The sequence below is a fragment of the Gobius niger genome (assembly GCF_951799975.1).
Source record: "Gobius niger genome assembly, chromosome: 10".
NCBI lineage: Eukaryota > Metazoa > Chordata > Actinopteri > Gobiiformes > Gobiidae > Gobius > Gobius niger.
In genome coordinates this window covers 3,960,398-3,977,599 of record NC_136861.1, presented here as the reverse complement: position 1 = coordinate 3,977,599, position 17,202 = coordinate 3,960,398, and the positions used below count along the sequence as shown (strand labels likewise).

The 17,202-nt window shown below is 39.2% G+C and overlaps 1 protein-coding gene across 1 annotated transcript; it reads right to left on the bottom strand.

The window, feature by feature from the left end:
• Positions 1–4,226: 4,226 nt before the first annotated feature.
• On the bottom strand, positions 4,227–15,634 carry nfatc2ip (nuclear factor of activated T cells 2 interacting protein). Its single transcript, XM_079564763.1, has 9 exons — positions 15,608–15,634; positions 14,168–14,248; positions 13,269–13,323; positions 10,531–10,678; positions 10,385–10,465; positions 8,782–9,037; positions 7,519–7,663; positions 7,254–7,387; positions 4,227–4,460 (listed from the first exon to the last, which is right to left on the bottom strand). Exons 1-9 carry the CDS (start codon positions 15,617–15,619, stop codon positions 4,299–4,301), a joined length of 1,074 nt encoding a protein of 357 aa, XP_079420889.1. The 5' UTR covers positions 15,620–15,634; the 3' UTR covers positions 4,227–4,298.
• Positions 15,635–17,202: the final 1,568 nt, after the last annotated feature.

Sequence of the window (17,202 nt, the reverse complement as noted above, 5' to 3'; positions counted from 1 at the left end):
TGGCAGAAGCTGCACAAATGGCTGAAAGTCCTGGAGTCTCCCCATTGGCTGGATTCCCCCATACACACCAATGCAAACATTTCAAACTCCCGTATAAAAAAACTGGAAATCTGCAGAAGGCCAATTTTTTCTCAAAACCCACAAGTTGCAGAAGCTGAACATGCACAAAGTGCAGAAATTGCATAAAATGCAGAAAAAAGTGCAGAAAAGCATGGATTTGCGGCAGCCCCATTATAAGTCAATGGGAAAAATCTCCGACATTTTGGCCGATTGCGGAAAAAACGTAAGTTGCAGAAGTCCCAAAAGTAATAGCACCCTTCTCCTCAACATGCGGAACGTTTTGATGCATAAATTGCATAAATTGCACAAAGCATGAAGGTGCTGAAAGCTCTAGAAAATCTGGAAAAAGATGGAAGAGGAATAATAATAAAGAACATGAAAACCAATAATTGACTGCGGAAGAATTCCGCAGTCAATCAATTAAAAAAATGCAACAAAAACAAAACCAAAAAGCCACTGGTTAGTTAATAATGTTAAACAATTATACATTTTATTTATATCGCACTTCACATTTCAAGGACACCTCAAAGTGCCACAATAAAAAATGAAACACATTAAACTTTGGAAATTAAACATTTTTATTTTCCTGAGACATTATTTATAAGAGCATTACATCATTTCAACTTGTCTGACAAATAAAATTAGTAAATTGTCCATAAAATAACCCACTTTTAATGAAAAAAATACTTTAGCTGCTCAAAGGAACTTAAAAACAGTTGATAAAAAACATATATTGGCCTTTATATCCAAGCCTTTTCTGTCAGTCTAAAAACAGTTAAATAAAGCTCAACAGTCCAAAAGGTTTTTAAAGTGTGACACAACATTTACAAACTTAGAAACACTTGGAAAATGCCTTGGAACGCCGCTCAAAGCGCTAATTCAACATGTAAACTCGGAGATGATCAGAAGAGTCCGAGTCAAGACACTAAATTATATCAGCAGCGGCGCCCCCTAGTGGAGAAGTGTAGCTAATGATAAAACTCCCTGCACTAGCGTGACGTGAACACGACTCTTCACTATTCTGAGTGTCAATACAAATTCATGCGCGGTCGAATTACCCAAGAAAACGGTGGCCTGTAGCAGGGGTCGGCAACGTCCGGCCCGGGGGCCAAATCCGGCCCTCCAGCATCGAACCTCTGGCCCTCAAGATGATTTTGAGAAACATTATGACACAAATCAGAAAGTGCTAAGGAAGAAATGACAGAAACCTACTTGAATTAAGAGATTCAATCTAAAGTAGATTTGGTCTGGTCTTAGATCAGAAAAAACATCTCATCACCAATGGAACAAGTCATTATTCTCTTAATTCAGATTATATTGTATAATAATTTAAAGTGAAAGTCAAATCTTTTTAAAAGTAAAAGTTCATTTGTCTGATTTCAAAGTGGGTTTTATGTTTGTTCCATCGGCATCAGCATTTGTATCTTTATCTTTATCTTAGACTAGTCCAAACAGACTCAAATTCAACATAAAGAACCTTTTATTCAACCAATTTTAAGTCATTTATCTCATTTAAGATGGCCATTTTTCCAGTGTAGTGCTTTACTTTGCCCTAAAATTGGCGGTTTCGGCCCTTGGTCTTTACACAATGAAAAAAATTGGCCCTCCGTTAAGAACACTTGCCTACCCCTGACCTACAGGTACATTTACTTTTATTAAAGAAATTTGATTATATGATTCTGTGCTGCTCCGCACAGCGGAGACTCCGCAGGTGTGTGGCCGTGTTTAGACCCGCCCTCTTCGGGCGTTTCCCGGTTTTCAAAGCTGCTCTGACCCGGGTCTGTGGTGAATCGCCTTAAGATTCCTTTTTTGCTTTGCGCGCTTTGTTGGACCCTATATACCAGGGGTCGGCAACGTCAGGCCCGGGGGCCAAATCCGGCCCTCCAGCACAGAACCTTTGGCCCTCAAGATGATTTTGAGAAATATTATTATACAAATCATAAGTACTTTAAATCGTTTTAGAGTTTAATCTTAACCTCTTACCACCCGCCTGAACCAAATGCATTCTGTCCTCTGTGGCTGTTATATAGGCCTGTGTAAAACCTCATTTGAAAGCTAAGACTCACAAAACTGATCTTTTTCCTTGCGTTGTTGCTGTGTTGAGTCACCTTTTGTATGTTTTTTTTCTTTCTTTTTTTTCTTTCATTTGTGTGACATTTTTGGTTTGAGTTTTTTGTCACTTTTTGTTGAATTTTTGTCACGTTTGCCGCGTTCACATCCTTGTTTTCTTCTCATTTTTTGTGGCTGTTTTGGTGCTTTTTTCCCCAAGAAGCTTTTTGATTCGGGTAAAGCCAAACTGTAGAAAATGGGATCCGTTCAGGTGGGAGTTAAGAGGTTAAATGAGGCGTTACACCTATAGGCTGTAAGCTCCAGTTGAGAAGCTTTTAGATTTAGGTAAAGCTGAACTGGAGAAGATGTGCTTGTTTAAGGCAGGGGGTTAAGTACTGTCAAAATGGAAAGTTTGAAGTCATTGACAGAGTTTCTCACAAACAGGAAACACCAAATGAGGTCATAAATGATGCACAGCTCTGGCAACTGTAGAACATGGTGCTTTACTTTTGGATAAAATTGTAGGTTCGGCCCTTGGTCCTTTTACAATAAAGAAAATCGATGTAACTCGGCCACTGAGATCAGACCCAGCGTAAATGTAGGGAAATGATAACGGACCGGAGTTTACGATGGTTAAGGCCAGGCTCGCCCAACGCTGCCGTAAGCCCTGATTTTCAACTGGAATAAAACTGGAGCGCCGCACAACTACCGACCATCAGATATTTTACAGGAATAAATCACCAGATACTTGTAAATATGGCTAAATGATTAGAAAACCGTTCAGTTTACAAAGTTTTAGATACATCTTAAATATAACATTGTGTGCGTTTTTTGTCCGCGAGTTTGCAGTTGCATAAGATGAGGGATTTTTACTTCCAGCTCGCACCAAATGACGGGAAGTGGGACTGTTGAGCTCTATGAAACAAAAAGCAACAAAACTATGATGAAATTAATTAAGTTAGGCTGTGCGCGGAACTTATCCGTGTTTAAATAATAAGAATTTGATGAATAAAAAACGGGAAACAGGAAATGTACGCAAAACTGAATGGAAATGTACAGAGATTTTCAGCAAAACCTGGACTTGAACATGTTTTGGACCAGAGATGTTATAGTTTCAGGTAAATAAAGTTGATCAGAGACACAGTGTTCAAAGAAACGTAGATTTAACGCCGGACTCGACTTAAACGCTTTTTAACCTCTTACCACCCGCCTAAACCAAATGCATTCTGTCCTCTTTGGCTTTTATATAGGCCTGTGTAACACCTCATTTGAAAGCTAAGACCCACAAAACTGAGCTTTTTCCTCGTGTTGTTGCTTTTGTATGTTTTTTTTGTATATTCTTCTTCTTTTTTTTTTTTTTCATTTTTGTTGAATTTTTGTCACTTTTTGTTGAATTTTTGTCACTTTTTGGTTGAATTTTTGTTGAATTTCTGTCATTTTTTTGTTGATTTTTTGTCACATTTTTGTCACATTTGTTGAATTTTTGTCATTTTTTTGTTGAATTTTTGTTGAATTTGTCACATTTTTGTTGAATTTGTGTCACATTTTAATTGAATGTGTCACTTTTTTTGTCATTGTCACATTTTTGATGAATGTCACATTTGTTGAATTTTTGTCACTTTTGTTGAATTTGTCATTTTTTTGTTGAATTTGTAATTTTTTTGTTGAATTTTTGTCATTTTTTTGTTTAATTTGTCACATTTTTGATGATTTTTTGTTGAATTTTTGTCTTTTTTTGTTGAAAATTTGTCACATATTTCTTGAATTTTTGTCTTTTTTTTGTTTAATTTGTCATTTTTGTCACATTTTTTGTTGTTGAATTCGTCACATTTTTGTTGAATTTTTTGATGAATTTTTGTTGAATTTTTTGATGAATTTTTGTCACATTTTTGTTGATTTTGTCACATTTTTGTTGATTTTGTCACATTTTTGTTGAATTTTTGTCACATTTTTCTTGCGTTTACATCCTTGTTTTCTTCTCATTTTCTGTAGCTGTTTTTGTGCTTTTTTTCCAAGAAGCTTTTTGATTGGGGTAAAGCCAAACAATGAAATGAGTTCCGTTCAGGTGGGAGTTAAGAGGTTAATGGCACTTAAGGCCTTCATTTTGGAACCCTGGTGTGAAATCACGCTGCGGCGACACGGGACAGAGCAGTAAAAACGTTTATTGGTCGTGTCAGAGGAATAAAAGCTCAGGCCCAGACCTCGATGATGTCGCCGTCCTCCATGTCGAGCTGCGCCGGCGTCTGCTGCGGCGACAGTTTGGAGCCGTCGAAGTGAAACCGCACCTTCGTCTGAGCGCCCGGTGCCAGACCGGACAGGTACTGCGAGAACACCGAGCCCAGAGGAGCCTCCTGCGCCGGGCAAAATATTCATTACAAACAGAAAAACACAGAGCTTTCAATGTAAAATACAGATATCAGAGGGAGATATCAATTAGAAACATCTGCTGTAGATTACGTACAAAATCTGAGGAAAAATGTATAGTTCTGCGTCAGGTGCTGGGGAACCAGAGCACCTTGATTAAATACGGGTACTGGAATGAGACGGAAATGGGCGAGATGCGAGAACAGGCCTTTGTTGGAATAAAAACTCCTCCAGTAACCCGAGTCAGAGGGGCTACATGTGGGAGAAATGGTTACTTCAAAACCCAGTCACCAACGGCAAAACAACTAGTAGCTCAGTGTTCCAACATCCAAGGAGTTAACACCAACTGCCCCCCCGGAGAACGGGTACGAGGCCCCAATAAGCACAGTCACACTGAACGAGGCAGCGACTGACCTGAAAAACAAGATCATACCAGGAAACCCTGAAGCCAACTACAGTGAAGCACCATCAGAAAGTCTCCTAGAAGATGTGAATGCAACTCTGAGAGCGACTTCTACATGAACCATCACTGAAACCAATGAGCTGATCTACTCCACAGCAGCAGTGATCCTAGAGACGCTTGGCTATCGTAAGAGCATGAGATGAAACACCCACCATGGAAAAGAAGGCTGGAGGATAAAGCTGCGAACAGACCAAACGCTTTCGGGCATTAAAAATGCGCCTAAAGCCTGTAGTTCAGGGGTACCTCTGCCTTCTTGCTGAATCGGGACATATCATCAGAGATAGTCCTTTTTATTTGAAATGTAATAATTCTACACAATTCTAACCAAACAACTAACCTTTTACTGTGAGACAGAGCTGGCATGAAGGCTTTGAGCAGAAATAAAGGTGTGGGGGGCGCAATTTAAACCTCTGCTAGTCAAAGGTTTTGCGGCACTAACCACTGATCTATGGCCCTTCACCCTGTGTACGCTTCAGTATGCGGCCCCACAGGAAAAAAGTTTGGACACCCCTGCTGTAGTTAGACGCTTGTCACAACAGGCGTCCTCGAGGCCCAAACACATTCCCAGCACAGATTCAAGCACTGAAATAAGTTTTCCTGTCGCCACTTTTAATCCTGGGTGTTTAGGTAAAGAAACACTGATGTGTCTCTGTAAAAGTCCCAGAGCTGCTGTAGCTCCGGTTCACCATGAAGCTAAACCTCCGTGACTTGTTTACATCTGTGGGCCGGCGTAACATCTGCCCCGGTGGCTCAGCTACAACGTACGTCACTGTTGGAGAAAGCTCCTGACCGGTCGACACTCGCGGATTTCACCAAAAAGTTCAACATTTCCCAACTGCGCGCTGGACGCCCTGGAGGCGGATCAAAAGCTTCAAAACGCACATCATCTGTCGGAGCCTTGTCCTTGATGTACTTATGGATCTCTGATGTTTCATCCTGGATAGTGGCTCTCACACTCACTAGTCCTCGGCCTCCTTCCTTACGGCTAGCGTACAGTCTCAGGGTGCTGGATTTGGGGTGAACCCTCCGTGCATGGTTAGGAGCTTTCACGTCTTAACATCTGTGGTCTGTATCTCATCCTTTGGCAGCTTATTACTCCTGCAGGGTTTCTGATTACTGGCAGGGTGTAGATACTCCTGCAGGGGATCTGATTACTGGCAGGGTGTAGATACTCCTGCAGGGGAATCTGATTACTGGCAGGGTGTAGATACTCCTGCAGGGGAATCTGATTACTGGCAGGGTGTAGATACTCCTGCAGGGGATCTGATTACTGGCAGGGTGTAGATACTCCTGCAGGGGAATCTGATTACTGGCAGGGCGTAGATACTCCTGCGGGGGATCTGATTACTGGCAGGGTGTAGATACTCCTGCAGGGGATCTGATTACTGGCAGGGTGTAGATACTCCTGCAGGGGAATCTGATTACTGGCAGGGTGTAGATACTCCTGCAGGGGATCTGATTACTGGCAGGGTGTAGATACTCCTGCAGGGGATCTGATTACTGGCAGGGTGTAGATACTCCTGCAGGGGAATCTGATTACTGGCAGGGTGTAGATACTCCTGCAGGGGAATCTGATTACTGGCAGGGTGTAGATACTCCTGCAGGGGATCTGATTACTGGCAGGGTGTAGATACTCCTGCAGGGGAATCTGATTACTGGCAGGGCGTAGATACTCCTGCGGGGGATCTGATTACTGGCAGGGTGTAGATACTCCTGCAGGGGATCTGATTACTGGCAGGGTGTAGATACTCCTGCAGGGGAATCTGATTACTGGCAGGGTGTAGATACTCCTGCAGGGGATCTGATTACTGGCAGGGTGTAGATACTCCTGCAGGGGAATCTGATTACTGGCAGGGTGTAGATACTCCTGCAGGGGATCTGATTACTGGCAGGGCGTAGGTACTCCTGCAGGGGATCTGATTACTGGCAGGGTGTAGATACTCCTGCAGGGGATCTGATTACTGGCAGGGCGTAGGTACTCCTGCAGGGGATCTGATTACTGGCAGGGTGTAGATACTCCTGCAGGGGATCTGATTACTGGCAGGGTGTAGATACTCCTGCAGGGGATCTGATTACTGGCAGGGTGTAGATACTCCTGCAGGGGATCTGATTACTGGCAGGGTGTAGATACTCCTGCAGGGGATCTGATTACTGGCAGGGTGTAGATACTCCTGCAGGGGAATCTGATTACTGGCAGGGCGTAGGTACTCCTGCAGGGACTCTGATTACTGGCAGGGCGGGGGACCTGGCGACGTCGTTCATGTCATCGTCTCTCTCTCAGGACATAAATCTTTAAACTTTTAGCTCAGGTACAAACCCGGTGCAGAGAGAACTCCTGAGCCGAGGCGCGGTCTTTTCCCTGCAGTCGCACTTTGATGATGTCACTGCGGTCATCGTCGTCTTCCTCCGCCGGCGCCTCCTCCGCCACCTTGTCCGCCATCACGACACACTCTGCAAACAGAATCAGAGACGCCGTGGAGATTAGAGTCGTGCTAGTCTGAGCTCAGTGATCGGGAACAAACCGCGTGACTGGAGTAAATGTCCTTTACGTTTGAATATCTAGAACATGTGAACACACTGACCGATGATGTCGGCGATGCCCAGCCCGAGCGCCTGCACCGTGGCGTCCAGACTAAGCTCCGCCTCCTCCCGCAGCAGCAGCAGCCGAGGGGGCGGGACTCCCAGGGTGACGGACAGCTGCTCCACGACGACGCTGAGGGGCGTGGACTGAAACGGGAAACAAACGCGCCGTCAGTGTCGGGAAACGATCACAAAACCCCAGGTTTGTAGAGCGACAACGACACGGAGGATCGATGTTGGAATCAGAAGTACAGGTATCAAAAGATCTGACCCCAGACTGACCTCTTAACTCACGCCTGAACCGAGAGGATCTTTTTCCTCACGTCAGATTTTTTTTCCATCGTTTTTTGTTGGGAATTCAAATCATTTTTGTTACTTTTTCGTCATTTTTTGTCACATTTGTCAATTCTTTATCACTTTTGTCACTTTTCTTGTCCAATTTTTGTCTTTTTTTGTCACATTTTTGGTCAAATGTTTGTGTCACATTTGTCTTTTTTTCGTCAATTTTTTATCACATTATCGTAATTTTTTGGCCCTTTTTTTTTTTAAATTTTTTCGTAATTTTTTAATCAAATGTCATTTTTTTGTCACTTATCATTTTTGTCACATTTTAAATTTTTCGTAAATTTTTTTAATCAAATTTGTCATTCTTTTGCAATTTTTTGTTACATTTTGTCACATTTGTGTCACATTTTTATCACATTTGTCATTTATTTGTCACATTTTTTTTTCGTAAATTTTTTAGCAATTTTTTCATTTTTTGTAAATTTTTTGGTAATTTTATGTCAAATTTTTATCATTTTGTAATTCTTGTCACTTTTGTCATTTTTTTTCGTCATTTTTTTTAAAATCAAATGTCATTTTTTTGCCATGTGACAACAATGTTTGTCATTTGGTGTCACATTTTTTTCATTTTTTGGTCATTTTTTGTTACATTTTTTTACATTTTTTGTAATTTAATGTCAAATTTTTGTCATATTTTTGTCACATTTTTTTTCATTTTTTTTGTCAATTTTTTTAAATCAAATTTGTCTTTTTTTGTGTGCAATTTTTCGTCACATTTGGGTCACATTTTTGTCAATTGTTTGTCAATTTCTTGTGACATTTTTCATAAATTTTTCATCACTTTTTTGTCACATTTCCATCATTGTTTTCGTCTGTTTTGTTGCTTTTTCCAGAAGCTTTTGGACTGGGGCAAAGCCAAACTGGAGAAAACATGCTCGGTTCAGGCGGGAGTTAAGGGGTTAGAAGAATAAGCGACTGACCGGCTGCACGTGGATCTTGTGGAGGTCGGCTCGGCAGCGGACCTTCAGGGGGATCTGCCGCTCCGCCCTGAACCCGAGCGGAGACGAGGGCTCCGGGCTCATCACGATGAGGTCGTCGTCCTCCGCGGCGCTCACGATGATGACGTCGTCGACGCTCTGTAACCGCGGCGACCGCCAGCCCCTTCGCCTCCGCTGTCGCGAGTCGTCGGCCGGAGACAGCAGCGAGTTCACGGCCTGCAGCTGCCGCTCGATCTCACTGAGGACGACACGAGCGTTTCAGAAAATCAAAGGTGGAGACGAGGGCCTGGACGAGGCGGAGGTTTGAGTCTGAAACCGATATGAAGTTACGCCAAATCCGGCCCCCCAGCACAGAACCTTTGGCCCTGATTTTGAGAAATATTATTATACAAATCAGAAGTACTTTAATCGTTTTAGAGTTTAATCTTAACCTCTTACCACCCGCCTAAACCAAATGCATTCTGTCCTTTTTTGCTGTTATATAGGCCTGTCTAACACCTCATTTGAAAGCTAAGACCCACAAAACTGAGCTTTTTCCTCGTGCTGTTGCTTTTGTATGTTTTTTTTGTATATTCTTTTTTTTTTTTTTTTTCATTTTTGTTGAATTTTTGTCACTTTTTGTTGAATTTTTGTCACTTTTTGGTTGAATTTTTGTCACTTTTTGGTTGAATGTTTGTTGAATTGTTGTCTTTTTTTTGTTGATTTTTTGTTGATTTTTTGTCGAATTTTTGTCACATTTTTGTTGAATTTTTGTCACATTTTTGTTGAATTTTTGTCACTTTTTGGTTGAATGTTTGTTGAATTGTTGTCTTTTTTTTGTTGATTTTTTGTTGATTTTTTGTCGAATTTTTGTCACATTTTTGTTGAATTTTTGTCACATTTTTGTTGAATTTTTGTCACTTTTTTGTTGAATGTGTCACATTTTTGTCGAATTTTTGTCACATTTTTGTTGAATTTTTGTCACATTTTTGTCACTTTTTTGTTGAATTTGTCACATTTTTGTCGAATTTTTGTCACATTTTTGTCGAATTTTTGTCACATTTTTGTCGAATTTTTGTCACATTTTTGTTGAATTTCTGTCACATTTTTGTTGAATTTCTGTTGAATTTTTGTCACATTTTTGTTGAATTTCTGTTGAATTTTTGTTGAATTTCTGTTGAATTTTTGTCACATTTTTGTTGAATTTCTGTCACATTTTTGTTGAATTTCTGTTGAATTTTTGTCACATTTTTGTTGAATTTCTGTCATTTTTTTGTTGAATTTTTGTCACATTTTTGTCGAATTTTTGTCACATTTTTGTCGAATTTTTGTTGAATTTCTGTCTTTTTTTTTGTTGACAAAAAAATTGACCAAAAAAATGAACATGTGACAAAGAATTTACTATGAGACAAAAAAATTACAAAAAAGTTTAAAAAATTTGTTGAAACCCCCCCCCCCCCCCCCCCAAAAAGGATGGGGGGAAAAAAAACGGATGACGTGAGGAAAAAGATCCATTTAGATTTAGATTTGGGTAAAGCTGAACTGGAGAAAATGCTCTCGGTTCAGAGTTAAGAGATTAAAAATGTAATGAAAGCGTGGTCCGTACTTGAGTTTGAGCTTGGCTTTGCGGGACGGTTTCTGGAGCGGACTCTGAGGCGGCGGCGGAGACGGCGAGCGCAGCGGCTCCCTGAAAACACAGCAGAGTCAGTGAGAGGTTCAGACACAGAACACGGACGACTCGGCGCCGCTCACGAGCTGCAGCTGCTGCTCTTCTTCTCCTCCTCCTCCTCCTCCGCCGGCGCCGCGGTCTTCACGTCGTCGTCAGAGTCAGACTCGCTCAGCTCCACCGGCGCCGCTTTCTTCGAAAACGTCGACCAGAAGCCGTCGTCTGCAGCTTCCTCTGAAACCACACGTTTAGAAATGAGAGGATTTCACCTCGTAACTCCCACCTGAACACGTTTTCTCCTGTTCTCCAAGTTCTCCAAATCGAAAAGCTTCATCAAAGCAGTGATGAAAGAGACAAAAAGAAAACGAAGATGTAAACACAAAATAGCGCTAAAAAAGACAAAAATCCAGCAAAAAAAGTGACAAAAATCCAGCAAAAAAAGTGACAAAAATCCAGCAAAAAAAGTGAAAAAAATCCAGCAAAAAAAGACAAAAATCCAGCAAAAAAAGTGACAAAAATCCAGCAAAAAAAGACAAAAATCCAGCAAAAAAGTGACAAAAATCCAGCAAAAAAGTGACAAAAATCCAGCAAAAGGGGGAAATAATCCAGCAAAAAAAGTGACAAAAATCCAGCAGAAAAAGTGACAAAAATCCAGCAAAAAAAGTGAAAAAAATCCAGCAAAAAAGTGACAAAAATTCCAGCAAAAAGTGACTAAAATCCAGCAAAAAAAGTGACAAAAATCCAGCAAAAAAGTGACAAAAATCCAGCAAAAAAAGACAAAAATCCAGCAAAAAAGTGACAAAAATCCAGCAAAAAAGTGACAAAAATCCAGCAAAAGGGGGAAATAATCCAGCAAAAAAAAGTGACAAAAATCCAGCAGAAAAAGTGAAAAAAATCCAGCAAAAAGTGACTAAAATCCAGCAAAAAAAGTGACAAAAATCCAGCAAAAAAGTGACAAAAATCCAGCAAAAAAAGACAAAAATCCAGCAAAAAAAGTGACAAAAATCCAGCAAAAAAGTAGACAAAAATCCAGCAAAAAAGTGACAATAATCCAGCAAAAAAAGTGACAAAAATCCAGCAAAAAAAGTGACAAAAATCCAGCAAAAAAGTGACAAAAATCCAGCAAAAAAAGTGACAAAAATCCAGCAAAAAAAGACAAAAATCCAGCAAAAAAATGACAAAAATCCAGCAAAAAAAGACAAAAATCCAGCAAAAAGAGACAAAAATCCAGCAAAAAACAGACAAAAATCCAGCAAAATACAAACAAAAATCCAGCAAAAAAAAGACAAAGATCCAGCAAAAAAGTGACAAAAATCCAGCAAAAAAGTGACAAAAATCCAGCAAAAAAGTGACAAAAATCCAGCAAAAAAGTGACAAAAATCCAGCAAAAAAGTGACAAAAATCCAGTAAAAAAGTGACAAAAATCCAGTAAAAAAGTGACAAAAATCCAGCAAAAAAAGACAGAAAAATCCAGCAAAAAAATACACAAATCCAGCAAAAAAGTGACAAAAATCCAGCAAAAAAAGTGACAAATCCAGCAAAAAAAGACAAAAATCCAGCAAAAAAGTGACAAAAATCCAGCAAAAAAGTGACAAAAATCCAGCAAAAAACAAACAAAAATCCAGCAAAAAAAGTGACAAAAATCCAGCAAAAAAAGACAAAAATCCAGCAAAAAAAGTGACAAAAATCCAGCAAAAAAAGTGACAAAAATCCAGCAAAAAAAGACAAAAATCCAGCAAAAAAGTGACAAAAATCCAGCAAAAAAAGACAAAAATCCAGCAAAAAAAGTGACAAAAATCCAGCAAAAAAAGTGACAAAAATCCAGCAAAAAAAGACAAAAATCCAGCAAAAAAGTGACAAAAATCCAGCAAAAAAAGTGACAAAAATCCAGCAAAAAAAGTGAAAAAAATCCAGCAAAAAAGTGACAAAAATCCAGCAAAAAAGTGACAAAAATCCAGCAAAAAAAGTGACAAATCCAGCAAAAAAAGTGACAAAAATCCAGCAAAAAAAAGTGACAAAAATCCAGCAAAAAAGTGACAAAAATCCAGCAAAAAAGTGACAAAAATCCAGCAAAAAAAGACAGAAAAATCCAGCAAAAAAAAGACAAAAATCCAGCAAAAAAGTGACAAAAATCCAGCAAAAAAGTGACAAAAATCCAGCAAAAAAGTGACAAAAATCCAGCAAAAAAGTGACAAAAATCCAGCAAAAAAGTGACAAAAATCCAGTAAAAAAGTGACAAAAATCCAGCAAAAAAAGACAGAAAAATCCAGCAAAAAAAGACAAAAATCCAGCAAAAAAGTGACAAAAATCCAGCAAAAAAGTGACAAAAATCCAGCAAAAAAAGACAAAAATCCAGCAAAAAAAGACATAAATCCAGCAAAAAAGTGACAAAAATCCAGCATCTCTTTTTAGGTCACACTGACCTCCATTCGTTTCAAGGGAGTGGGCGGGACTAAAGACAGATGCTGATTTTGAACTAGAAACCGCAGTAACTTTCTTCATACTGAACATACACGCGCCTTTCTATTGAGTTTGAAAATGTTATCCACATACCTAATTATGGCATAGCACCACAAGGGGGCCCCGCTCCCCTAATCATTACAAGCTTTTGGCAGATTGAGAACGATGGAAAATATTCTCCGCTAAAAAGGCCTTGTCCCACTAAGACATGCCTGGAACACCTCCCGCGGGAGGCGACCAGGAGGCATCCGGAACAGATGCCCGAGCCACCTCAGCTGCTCCTTTCGACGTGAAGGAGCAGCGACTCTACTCCGAGCTCCTCCCGGGTAACTGAACAGCACCATCAGAACATAACATTATTTACCTGTGGGATTTTTCTCGCTGAACGTTGGCGCTTTGAGCTTCAAACTTCTGTTCACCTGAAAACAAGACACAGAAGAAATAACGCAGGACCAGGTTAGAGTCGATCTTGTTTAGTTTAAAAAAAAAAAAAACCTGGAAGTGGGAAAACCTTTTTTGTAAAAATGTTTTTTTAAAAAGATGGGGAAAAACAGGAAATTGAAGAAAAAAGTCGGGGTGAAAGGTTTTAAAAATTGTGGGGAAAAAGGGGGAAAATGGGAACCCACCCTTTCTTGCTCGGCTCAGGAGACTATTTGAGAAGTGTTTGCATATTTCTAATGATTTTGCAAAAATACACAATATCATTATCGTTGAGAAAGTCCCAAAAACATTGAGATGTACATTTTTGTTAACCACTTAACTCCCACCTGAACCGAGCACATTTTCTCCAGTTTGGCTTTACCCCAATCCAAAAGCTTCTGGAAAAAAGCTGTGAAAATAGCAACAAAACTGAGACGAAAACAATGATGGAAATGTGACAAAAAAGTGAGAAAACATTGACAAAAAAGGGACAAAAAAATGGACGAAAAAAAAATGACAAAATGCGATAAAAATTTGACAAGAAAATAAAAAAAAAGACAAAAATGTGATAAAAAAAAATGACAAAAAATGTGACAAAAAAATGACAAAAAATGTGACAAAAAATGTGGCAAAAAATGACAAAAATGACAAAACATGTGATAAAAAATGACAAAAAATGAGATAAAAAATTGACAAATATCGCCCAAGTACAAGTACAAGTACAAGTAGAAGTAGAAGTAGAAGTAGAAGTAGAAGTAGAAGTAGAAGTAGTAGTAGTAGTAGTAGTAGTAGTAGTAGTAGTAGTAGTAGTAGTAGTAGTAGTAGTAGTAGTAGTAGTAGTACCTGGTTGGAGTATATGGGCACTGGGACGACGGCAGACGGGTCGAGAATCCGCCTGCGTTTGGGCGCGGACTTCACTGTCGACTAAAAACAAAACAAAAGCAGTTTCCAGTAAGTGCAGCAACGCTTCTCCTTCACCACCAGAGGGCGACAGAGGCAACATTCACAAACCCAGAATCCGCCAGTGAGCTTTTCAGGTTATTAAAGCGTCTGTAAACGACATAAACAATCTGACATGGAGGGAAATATGACCTGCTGCAACATCCAGATCACAAAACATCACACAATCACTGAAGTCTCCAACGAACTGACATGTACAAACTCTGGCTAAAACCACAAACATGGCGCTCTTAACCCCTTAACTCCCACCTGAACCGAGCACATTTTCTCCAGTTTGGCTTTACCCCAATCCAAAAGCTTCTGGGAAAAAGCTGAGAAAACAGTGACAAAAAAATGACAAAAATGTGACAAAAAAAAACTATAAAAATGTGACAAAAATAAGATGAAAAATGACAGAAAATGACAAAAAAATAACAAAAATGTGACAAAAAAACTATAAAAATGTGATAAAAATTTGACAAAAAATTGACAAAAATGTGACAAAAATAAGATGAAAAATGACAAAAAATGTGATTAAAAAATGACAAAAAAATAACAAAAATGTGACAAAAAAAACTATAAAAATGTGATAAAATGTGACAAAAATGTGACCAAAATATAAAAATGTGATTAAAAATATGACAAAAAATTGACAAAAATGTGATGAAAAAAAAGACAAAAATGTGATAAAAATTTGAAAAAAAAAATTACAAAAAATTGGCGAAAAAAATGACAAAAAAGTTACAAAACACCCAACAAAAAAACTGATGGAAAAAAAATCTGATCACGTGAGGAAAAAGATCCTCTCGGTTAAGGCGGGAGCTAAGAGGTTAAATGCGCAAAGGTCCAGCTTGAGCTCCATTTCTCCTGATTTAGTTCCATTTCAGCCTAGTTTTAGCGTTTTTGAGTCTCGTTTTCACACAATTATCTGTAAAACGGTTGTATATGAGTCACGCGCTCGCTCATATTTCCGCTATAGAATAAATATCAAACAGAAACAAATCCCCCTCAGTCAGACGATACTTCCGGTTAGGTTTTAAAGTTTGTTTCTCGTTTGTCGCTCGTTAGTTACTCGTTTGTGCCAGAACAAAGTCTGCTGTCTCTGAAAAACTCCCACATCCATCTGCGGTTTGTGTTCATGGCCACAGATCTGGAAGCACAGCTAGCCGCCGGAGTGAACCTCCTTTAACCTCGTTTAACCTCCTTTAACCTCGTGTTCTAAAACAGCAGGAGCGGGCCCCGGGTCGTGTCTTTAAGCGGGATCAGAGCAGAGGTGAAAAAGACAGAGTAAAGCGCTGTTTTCAGGGACTTTTGATGAGAAATATGCGCTGTTCAAACACTCACCGCCTCTGCCATATCGGTTCCTTTTCCGCGGGCTGCAGCTGCCATGGTGTGACGTCACTTCCTGTTGTTTTATAGCGAGTCTTCCGCCGCCTACCGCTCGGGAGGTGGGCGTGCAATAATAACCGGCTTTTATACTTTTGGTTTTGGACCAAAATATTTCAATGTTTTGGTCCCTAATTCGAGGAACGGGGAAAAGGTTGTTTAACCTCTTACCACCCGCCTAAACCAAATGCATTCTGTCCTCTTTGGCTGTTATATAGGCCTGTGTAACACCTCATTTGAAAGCTAAGACCCACAAAAATGATCTTTTTCCTCGTGTTGTTGCTGTGTTGTGTCACCTTTTCTATGTTTTTTTTTCCTTTTCTTTTTGGCACTTTTTTGTCTGTCAATTTTTGTCTTTTTTTTTAGTTTTTGTATAATTTTTGTCACATTTTTGTTGAATTTTTGTCGCATTTTTGTTGAATTTTTGTTGAATTTTTGTCGCATTTATGTTGAATTTTTGTCAAATTTTTGTCGCATTTTTGTATAATTTTTGTTGCATTTTTGTTGATCTTTTGTTGAATTTTTGTCACATTTTTTGTCAATTTTTTGTCGATTTTTTGTCGATTTTTTGTCGATTTTTTGTCAAATTTTTGTCACTTTTTTGTCACTTTTTTGTTGAATTTTTGTCAAATTTTGTCACATTTTTGTCACATTTTTGTCACATTTTTGTCACTTTTTTGTTGAATTTTTGTCACATTTTTGTTAAATTTTTGTCACATTTTTGTTGAATTTTTGTCACATTTTTGTTAAATTTTTGTCACATTTTTGTTGAATTTTTGTCACGTTTGTTGCGTTTACATCCTTGTTTTCTTCTCATTTTTTGTGTCTATTTTGGTGCTTTTTCCCCAAGAAGCTTTTTGATTGGGGTAAAGCCAAACTGGAGAAAATGGGATCCGTTCAGGTGGAAGTTAAGAGGTTAAATGAGGCGTTACACCTATAGGCTGTGAGCTCCAGTTGAGAAGCTTTTAGATTTAGGTAAAGCTGAACTGGAGAAGATGTGCTTGTTTAAGGCAGGGGGTTAAGTACTGTCAAAATGTGAGAAACTCTGTCAATTACTTCAAACTTTCCAAACAGGAAACACCAAATGAGGTCATAAATGATGCACAGCTCTGGCAACTGTAGAAAATGGTGCTTTACTTTTGGTCCTTTTACAATAAAGAAAATCAGCTCCACCAAGAAAACCTGCCTAACCCTGGTCTAGAGAGTTTCCCAGTATCAGAGATTTGTGTCTGTGATGTTCCTGGAAGAAAACACCAATTGATGCAAAATCTTGTAGAAATGTGTTTTAAGAGCTGTTTTTTCAGTGGATGTTTTCAGCACGTGTGTTCTGTGTATCTGGAATGCATTTATTGACAGCCTTCCCAACCCAGTGAGAATTTGAGGGGGAAAAAAATAGTTTTTCATGTTTTTCTGATAAAAAAAATACAGGGTGCATGCACTAAAATGGCCACAATATTTTCAGCAGAGCAGACCCTCCAATTATTGGTCCTTAGGGACAAAGTTAAAAGAAAAAACCCAAATAAAAAGTAGAGCAGACCATGTCAGGCTAAACC

What these genes read in the sequence shown, in the direction of transcription:
- nfatc2ip (XM_079564763.1), bottom strand. An exon ending in TGCCCATATACTCCAACCAG is followed by an intron (nt 13,324 to 14,167) that starts GTACTACTACTA and finishes TCTTGTTTTCAG; the next exon opens with GTGAACAGAAGTTTGAAGCT. An exon ending in CAGCGAGAAAAATCCCACAG is followed by an intron (nt 10,679 to 13,268) that starts GTAAATAATGTT and finishes GTGTGGTTTCAG; the next exon opens with AGGAAGCTGCAGACGACGGC.